Raw genomic sequence first — 9896 nt, 5'->3', positions numbered from 1 at the left:
AAAAAGACAGACAGAGATCCAAGATGGCCGTTTACAGCTTGGTGTTCTTACTGAGTCTGCAGAGTTGCAAAGTGTTACCTCTGACAGCACCGTGTGGACTGGAGGCCGGGGCTGAGCCAGGCTCCTGCAGCTCCAGCTCCGTGTACAGGAGCTCCTTGTTGGTTTTAGCCAGCAGGGGGCTAATGGGGATGTTGACATAATTAATAGTGCTGTCACTGTGGAGCCCAGCTTCCAGGAACACAGACAGAGAGGCGTCATGGGGAGACTGGATCGCACCTGAGGGGAAAAACCAAAAGCAGAGGCATTAAAGAGGCTGCACAGAGCAATGAAGTGTCAATATGTCATCAGAAAGTCACCGCTGATCACAGTTTCTCACAGATACTCAACCACACCTGAAAATCTAAATGTTTTCAAAATGTTTTCAGATCATACATACAGCCAATCAAAGTTAAAAACAGTAGGCCTACTGGTGTATATAGACGATATACTCACATACGGGTATATATGTAAAATGCAAAAGTTTGGGCACCCCTAGTCAAAATGTCTGTTAATGTGAACAGTTCAGCAAATGATCTCCATAAGGCTGATAGGCATAAAGTTACTCTTTTTCAATAGTTTAAGCAATATCAGTGTATTAAGTTTGTTTTCTACAATTTTAGAGTGAAAAAGGGAAACAAAGCAGCAGCCTGCAAAAGAATGGGAAACCCAGGAGAGTTGAGCTCTCAGATAACTTTGTCAGACAAGATATTTACTATTAACACACTACAGTTTCCAAAGGGGGGGGGGGGGGACTATAGTCCAGTAATTTTAGGCCAAAAAAGGGGTCAACGGTAAACAAATTGCAACAGAAGCAAACTCAACTGATTTTGTATCCTCAGCATGTCCTGAGTGAGGGAAAAAAAGCCCCGAAGAATCCCATTAGGGGAAAGTTTAGAAAAACACCCAAACATATCCCATTCATACGCATATAAAAAAATGTTTTCACGTGAATAGGGTAACATTTTTAACCTTTAGATATCTCCATGAAAATTACTGAGTTGATTACTTATATTAAGACAAACAAAAAATGTATAACAAGTTTTTTGAAATTCTTTGTTAACATGAGCAAATTTGCATAAATGTGTATAAATTTGCATAAATTCCAACGTTTTGACGGCACATGTATATATATGAAGTTGCTGTGGTGGTACCGGCATGAAAATTGGAATGAGTTGACTCCATCGGTCAACCGACAAGTTGACCACTTTAAATTTCAAGATAACTGCAGACAGCCACATCCTTAGTAGAGCAGGTATGACATGAGCAAACAGTGCATAATCCAATTACGTATGGCTAATTTGCACACATACAGCACCTGATCTAAACATTGAGTAGAGCAGGTGAAAATGTCTTGTTCAAATGTCTTGTTCAATCTTGTTAACATATAATATGTTAACAAGATTGAACAAGACATTTTTTAACTGTAATATGATATTACAGTTAAAAAAGGAATGGAACCAATTTAGGCTACCCATGAGCATTAATAGAGACGGAGCATGTCATACCTGCTCTACTAAGGGTTAAGGGATGTCTTGAAAAATTGCAGTCATCTTGAAATTTAAAGTGGTCAACTTGTCGGTTGACCGATGGAGTCAACTCATTCCAATTTTCATGCCGGTACCACCACAGCAACTTCATATATACATGTGCCGTCAAAACGGTGGAATTTATGCAAATTTATGCAAATTTGCTCATGTTAACAAAGAATTTCAAAAAACTTGTAATACATTTTTTGTTTGTCTTAATATAAGTAATCAACTCAGTAATTTTCATGGAGATATCTAAAGGTTAAAAATTTTACCCTATTCACGTGAACATTTTTTTTTATATACGTATGAATGGGATATGTTTGGGTGTTTTTCTAAACTTTCCCCTAATGGGATTCTTCGGGGCTTTTTTTCCCTCACTCAGGACATGCTGAGGATACAAAATCAGATGAGTTTGCTTCTGTTGCAATTTGTTTAACCTTTTCTCATAAAATGACTGGACTACTACTAGGTATTAACTATGCAAGGTGGCCAAACCTTTGCTGTGGGCCCTTTTCATTTTCTGTCATTTTAAAAATGTAAAAGATGAAAATAAAAAGTATAATTAAATGTTTAAAATGTAAAGGGAATGTGTCTTCTGCAACTTTTGGAGATCATTTCATCTTCCACCTGCTGAACTGTTCACATTAACAGAACATTTGACCAGGGGTTCCCAAACCTTTGCCTGCCACTGCCTATGCATATGTACAGCAGTTCTGCTCTCTGGTTACCACACAGCGCTGTCATCCCTCACTGTCTTTTCATCAAGAAAAACACATGGTCTCAAACAGTTGGTCTGAAATGACAGTTCCTCCTCTGGTTCCTCCCCCTCTTCCATTTCTCAGATTATCTTTCCTCCATTGTTTCTTTCAAACTTCAGCCTTCATCAACCTGGTGTCATCATCACATTAGCAGTAGTGAACAGTTGCAACTGCGTCAAACTTCTGCAATGTGCTCATCACCATTATGCACCAGGAGTGTATCAGAGCTCAGTGTGTTTCAGTGCAATTTTGTTTAAACTAAATGAGTTCTGTGAAATGAAAACTGTTTTAGTCAGAGTGATTTATACATTCAATAGGTTCAGGTCACTGAGGATTTTGTTCAGACAATAGATTTTGACTTTTTATTTTTGACTTTTGACTTTATTTTACAGGATAGCCCCTTGAGATGTGCCATCTCATTTTCGAGGGGGTCCATATTATCAACGGAAATACAAACATACATAGTACATTGTAACATACAAAGAAAGTAAGCAGAACAAACAAACAGACAAAAAAACAAAAACAACAAACAAACAAACAAAAAAAGAACAAACACATGATACAATATAGAGACACAGACGCCCATTCACACACACTCATACACTACAATGCTCTATCGATCCTGACTCCCCCCATACAACACTAGTAAAAATAAAAATAAATACAGTAGTTGATTTGATTAGTTACACTTCATGTCAAAGGGACCTTACATCACAGACAGGAGCAAGGTGTCTGAAGGTAGGTAAGCAATGATGCTTTAAAAAGATGAAAAGAGGATATGGACCTAATTGAACCAGGGAGATTATTCCAGTCAGCAGGGGCTTTGTATTTGAATGCGATTTCAATGTTTTAGCAATTTAGAATAACTGTAAAAAGAAAAAAAAACACCTGTAAACCATTGGTAATAATTGATCAGAAGTGAATTATTAATCATCGTACCAGCGGCTGACGCTGGCCTGTACATGCTGAGTGTGGTGGGTGGAGGAGGAGGGGCAGATGGAGGCCGAGAGGGCGAGGACTTCTTCAGACCTGCCAGCTTGGTGCCACCGTCCACACAGTCCTCGTGTTCCTCCCTCACGCTCAGAGGAGAATCTGAGAAGCACAGGAGGTTCAGACACGTTTCACTTCAAACTCAGTCGCACAGCAAAAGACCAGCAACGGCTTGACTTCAGAGTAGTGACTCAACAATGTGTGAACACTGCAAAGCAAGAAAGTTCTTCATTATAAATTGCACTTGAGTTAAAAAAACAAAACAATATGTAAATATTCAGAGCAAGGAGGAGTGAGGTTAGAGGCTTTGTTCCAGTCTCGAGCTTTCAGCTTTTCTTAAAACCCGTCATCAGCAAACCACAGCGACGGTTACATCACAGAAAGCCGACAGTGGGTTTAAGTAAAAGACCATTGAAAAACCAAGAAAACTGGAGACTAGAACAAAGCCTGGGACATTTAGTTCTCCTGGTTCATTATTAGCTAAATGTAAATTTTGAATCTCAGAAATAAATGACTCATCATGAAGCATAATGGCCCTTGTCAGTGTTTGACGTTATTTGACAGTTACTCATACATAAACACGTACGCAGCACAGATCCAACTGTCTTTTATGTCATCTGACGGTTTCATCTTTAACACTGCATCATTTTATTCAATTCTACTTTTAAATTACCTACAGCTGCCAAATAAATGCAGCGGATGCTATAAAGTAGCATGAAGGAGAAATGTTCAGGTACCGGGTATGTCACAGTTGGACTAATCATATAAGCACAACGTTGCATTCACAAACACACCTTGTGTATCAGCAGAAGGTGAAAGGCCGGCTGGTGGTGAGTTGACAACCTAGGGAAGTGAAGCACAGCTACATTATTTCAAAGATTTTATATTGAAACACTTAAGTACAGTTTACTAAAATTATGTAGGTGTTTTATTCCAAAACCTGCAATGTAGCTGACATGGCAACACTTCATATTTTAAAGGGATAGTTCAACATTTCGGCAAATTGGCCCATTGCCATAATTCCTATAGTTTTAGCAGTAGGTTCATACCTTTAATTGTCGGTGCAAGCTATTTTTAGAACGGCGGAGCAGAGCCGCGAGCTGCTCAGAGCTACGCTATGGAGACTAATGGAATTTCTTGGTTTCCCTAATCAAACTCATCAAATACACAATCCAACGACTCCAAAATGCTTTTGTGGACAAGTTGTGACCTGCACATTCACCACACTATGAGATAGTATGTTACAAGATGCATCAGCAGTTTTGCATGAATTTACCTCGAAAACAACTCCGTCTTGTAACGTTCCATTATTATCTCATAGCGTGGTGAATGTGCAGGTCACAACTTGTCCACCAGAGCGTTTTGGAGTTGTTGGATTGTGTATTTGATGAGTTTGATGAAGGAAGCCAAGAAATCCCATGAGCCTCCGTAGCGTAGCTCTGAGCAGCTTGCGGCTCTGCTCCGCCGTTCTAAAAATAGCTTGCACCGACAATAAAGGTAACAAACCTATTCCTAAAACCATAGGGATTATGGCAATGGGCACATTTGCCAAAATGTGGAACTATCCCTTTAACACATACCTGATGTGCACAACATGGCATCAATTTTGCATGGACAGTCTTAATTCAATTTGATTATACAGCATTTATCCCCATACTGCACATAGTCAGGTGTATTAGATCTGCATCTTGGAATGTGGGTTGCCATGAATAAGTAGTATTTGGAGGGTTTGGAAGTTGTGATTTAGTTGGTGAATGGACTGTTTATTGCATCTTTAATGCGTCTTGTACAGGACTCTTTTACTTTTAGTTTTAAACAGTGTGTTTGTACATCACTTGATCTATTTCTTATGAGTTCAGGTTTTCATTTGCAGGAGGAAGAGTGTGCTCTGTCTCCTCTCTGGTGTCCCTGGTCGTAAAACAGGCTGATAAAAATCTCACCTGAGTGAAGCATCTGTTCCTCGCTGACCGCCACTGCTCTGGTGTGATGTAGTTGTCTGAACCATGATTGCGCTTGGGTGGGGAGACAGGAGAGGTTACTGTCGGGGTAGGGTTAATTGGTTTTCACTGCAACATTCAGGGATTATTACAGGTTAAGAGTGAAAACAGCAACTTTTCAGACTGGTGGAAGAGGAAGAAATCCGGAGCAGCGGTGGGCAGAGAGGTCTGATAAGAGAAAGAAAGGGCAGTGGGCGAGGGCATGAGAGAGAGAAAACAGGGTGATGAAGAGCCGAGAGGACAGAGCTGGCGTCTTAAGAGGTGGCAGACAGGAGACAAAGGGGCGGCCGGCGCAGACATGACAAATCTCTGATGTGTCCCAGTTTTACATTTTCTCCTGCCCACAGCAGCTATTACCATGACAGGAACATTATCCGTCACGCTGTCTGTTTCAGTGGACATAATACAACGTGTGATATCGGACGGCGTCTCATTATCCAACGTGAAAGGTACGTCTCCTTTGCCACAGTGAACTGCTGACACTTCACAGCTGAGGAATGATGAATAAAGGAATCTCATTTGTGCTACATACCACAGGATTCTCCCCTCGCAGGGTTTCTGTGGGTTTCATCACTACTCGTTAACTTTCTCTGTCCCCTTTTGCTCTCCCTCTTGCCAGCGCACACATATAATGAGTTCGCACATGCGCACACACACACGCACACACTCCTACACAAGCTGTCAGAAATCACAAGACATGCTGCTCCCTCTCCAGCTCTGATGATACTCTCCCCGCTACAAGGGGGAAGCACTTTTCACAACCCATCAGAAAATTAATTAGACACAATGTGGAGCAGTCTCCTCTGAGAGCTTTTCAGACCAAAGTATCAAAGGGAAAACAACACCGGCTCCAGACAGGTTTCTGATGGAAACCCACAACTGCTTTATTTTTTTATTTAATTTTTTTTTTTTTTTACAATTGCTGTTTTCCTATATTTGTGGTTAAGGGCACTCAGCGGGGGGCTCTGTCACCTCACACTCAGAAAAACCTGGCCTTGATTCAACGTGTGTGTTTGAATCTTATCTTGCTGTGTCTCCACGCCCTCTGGGTTTCAAACCAAAGACGTCCAAAGTCACTTGGACCAGAGACTAAACCGGTCTGACTGTGGAGGCATGCTGTGATGCCATCATCACATCATGCCATGCTAACGCAGTAGGGGACAGTTGCAACAAATCCAAAACATGCTGCAGTGGCTCGCGCTGCACAGGCTCAGTTACTTTCATGATGCTCTGTCATGGCTCATACAGAGCTACACAACTCAACAGACCACACAACAGTGTGTTTCAACATCTCTTCTTTTGTTCCATACTTTTTCCAGACCCTAATTTCCAGATTTCTTGGTTAAAAAAAAGAAAATTCCAATAATTTGTGACATTTGACTAATTAGATCATGTACAGTAATAAATTGTCACCAACTCTGACAAAGATGATTTGTAAAATTTAATGTATTTTTAATATGGTGCAACTGTCCCAGTGGGGTTGTGGCAAATTGTAACATTTAAATTCTTCCATTCAAATACAATTTGTGAATGATGTGTGATAATCATCTATCAATGGGCTTTATGCACTACTTCCTGAAATAAGCCAACTCCTTTATTTCAGGAAGTAGTGGAGCTGTGCATAAAGCCCATTGTTTAGGAAATGAGCAGATTGGTTAAGTTTTAATATATAAAAGTTTAGTGTCTGTGTAATTGAGTAAATTGCCAAAAAAAAAAAAAAAAAGGTTTTTCTCATGAAACTATTATGGTGTACTTGTAATGATGTACAATGCTGATGATCGCTGGTTTGAGTCACAGTCTGTTTTATAGAGAAATTATAACATTGCTGCTGTTCTGCCCCTGTGCTGAGCCCTGCTCAGCATTTTGCAGTGTTATCATCCTTTACATGAGCCTTTAAGGCATCGACTACTGTAAATCACAATTACAAAGCTAGCCACCCAAGTGACTCATTAGGCTGAATAGCAAGTAGCAGTGTGTGTATGTGTGTGTGCGTGTGTGAAAAGGGCAGATAATTGCTGCTTGAACTACTGGTGCATCAGTAGCAAACACTGCAGAATTGTACAAAGAGGGCAAAAGTTAAAATGACTTCAAAGGGCAAACAGAAGAAAAGTGCATTAGAAAAGTATGACTTTAAACACACCACGCAAATGTAGTACAATTTACACTCTGGCCCACAGACACAAACTACCACCAAGGTAAACCCACATCTCTGGCATTAGCGACAAAAAACAAACAAGCTTCACTGAACCAACATTTGCAGAGCGATTATGTTCCTGTCATTGTGTTTATACTGAGACACTGAGCTGCAGCAGGTTCTCAGCTGCTCAGTATACACTCATCCCCTGTTTCTATGTTCTGCCCCCTTTGAACGTGGGCCTTGTGACTACTGTGAAGAGCATGTGAAGTGCTGTCTGAGTGCTCTATTCAGTATCATTATAAACGTTGAGATTTCTTTTAATCAAACATTTTCCTTGATAAAAGTCAAATGGTGTAAAACTAACAAAGTCCTCCTCAAGGATCAGTTCTGGGACTTCTGCTCTTTGCCATAAACACCACTTATCTCATGTCACTGCGATGCAGACACACCTCGCTAGCTATGGTTTCTCACCAGATGACCCCACTGTCTGTGAGTGGGTGTGAGTGGATCTCTCTGATATGTCCACATGTATAAAAGAACGCCACCTTCAGCTCAACCTCTCAGACTGAACTCCCTGCCAGCCCAGTCAGTCAGTCTTCATTGCTTTATCTCTGACCCCAACAAAGGTCAAAGGAACCTGGGTGTCATGTTTAATGACCAGCTCTCCTCCGACGACAACAGTGCATCTGTCTCTCCATCGTGCTGCTTTGTTCTTTACTGCATAGAAACTTAAAGGGATAGTTCAAAATTTTGGCAAATTGACCCATTCCCATAATCCCTATAGTTTTAGGAGTAGGTTCGTTACCTTTAATTGTCGGTGCAAGCTGTTTTTAGAACAGCGAAGCAGAGCCGCGAGCTGCTCAAAGCTACGCTACGGAGGCTCATGGAATTTCTTGGTTTCCCTCATCGAACTCATCGTGCATCAGCGGTTTTGCATGAATTTACCTCAAAAACAACTCCATCTCGTAACGTTCCGTTATTATCTCATAGCGTGGTGAATGTGCAGGTCACAATTTATCCACAAGAGCGTTTTGGAGTTGATTGTGTATTTGATGAGTTTGATGAGGGAAACCAAGAAATCCCATTAGCCTCCGTAGCGTAGCTCTGAGCTAATGGTTCTGCCATGTTCCCATCTCTGCACACAGGACCATCTCAGTCCAGGTTGTTCTGGTCTGTGCTTTACTACCTTGTCCTATCAGAGCTGGAGCCCCACTCTTCCAAGAGCAACCCCTTTCCTAAACCCCTAACATGCCTAAACTGCACTTAAATGCACTTTTGGTACACTTCTTGTACAGTCTCCTTGCTTTTGTCGTCCTCAGTTACACTAGAATTCCGACTGCGCTGACATTTCACTGAAGTCCTTCATTTGTGACTCGTCAGACAAATGTAAATGTAAATGTCTGACTGTGGTCTCTTGACTCTAATTCAGCAAAGCGTCTGTGACAGCAGGCTCTAACTCAGTAACATCAGCGATATCACTAGCAGCTCTGGCTCTTTTTCTCATCCCTCATAACCAAACCACAGCTCCACCAAGGAGTTCGTCCTTGTTATGAGCACAAGGGATCGTTACATAAAATCCCCCTTTTTATTAGCACAAGAATGAAAAAAATACGACCGTGGGCTTAATAGATTCCAACAGACGCATTAAAGAGAGATTAGCATCTGTGGGAGCAAACCCAAGAGTTTGAATAAGTGATTAGCATAATCATCTGCAAACATTTTGTTTCATTTCATTACTCAATGCAAATGTTGGTATGAAAACAAAAGTCCTAGAGAACTTGAAGATTTCTCTATAGTGTTGAGCTTCGATGACATAATCACTGTTTATATTTTCTTGGATTTTACTGTAATATAATGTAATTAACCAAGTCTCCTCAGGGCAATTAGACTGCAGAATTATAAATACTAGAAGAAGATTTTCTCTGCTCCTTTTAATAGAGGCCAAGGGAAATACAGTGCTCACAAAAAGTTAGGGATATTTGACAAGAATATCCCTATAAAAAGTTCATGTTACAGTGTTATTCTATCATGAAAGCCTTTTAAGTAGAAGGATGCAATGGTCATGTCTTTATCTCAAATAAAAGCTAACACCATAGTGCTGTAGCACAACAAAAATCTCAATGTCTCAGTAACTTGATCAGTTTGGTCAAAGTGTTGTGTCTTGGTCTCATGATGTCAAAATGTGAACATGGTGGAGAGGAGATTGAGAGAGAAGAGGACTCTATACAAACTGTCATTGAACCAGAACACTTAGTGGTTCAATGACAACTGAACCACTAAATCAGACGGTGCTTGTGATTTTTGTGGTTAAAGGTGTACAGAAAAGAAAATTGAATTTGAGCCCACTCTGGGTCATAAAATTAGTGTAATAACTCATCTATCAGACGATGTAGGCCAAACTCTGTGCAAAATTCTATTTTTGAGTAAATCCGGGATGAAAGTGTGG

At 40.6% G+C, this 9896-nt stretch overlaps 1 protein-coding gene across 3 annotated transcripts in view; it reads right to left on the bottom strand.

The window, feature by feature from the left end:
- LOC146991334 (protein Dok-7-like) overlaps positions 1-9896 on the bottom strand; it is a 34128-nt gene that overhangs the window by 3299 nt on the left and 20933 nt on the right. For 2 of the 3 annotated variants that reach the window (XM_085760263.1, XM_085760413.1), the window contains 4 exons: positions 5257-5328; positions 4111-4159; positions 3266-3418; positions 52-276 (listed from right to left, as the gene is read on the bottom strand). In XM_085760263.1, the coding sequence (XP_085616389.1) occupies positions 52-276; positions 3266-3418; positions 4111-4159; positions 5257-5328 (499 nt within the window). The remainder of the gene's footprint in view (positions 1-51; positions 277-3265; positions 3419-4110; positions 4160-5256; positions 5329-9896) is intronic. The other variant, XM_085760343.1, reaches the window with a different exon arrangement.

The sequence above is a fragment of the Trachurus japonicus genome, chromosome 1 (assembly GCF_045865225.1).
Source record: "Trachurus japonicus isolate A0001 chromosome 1, Traja_1.0".
Lineage (NCBI taxonomy): Eukaryota > Metazoa > Chordata > Actinopteri > Carangiformes > Carangidae > Trachurus > Trachurus japonicus.
The sequence above is the reverse complement of the archived record's forward strand: the minus strand, read 5'-3'. Positions and strand labels throughout refer to the sequence as shown.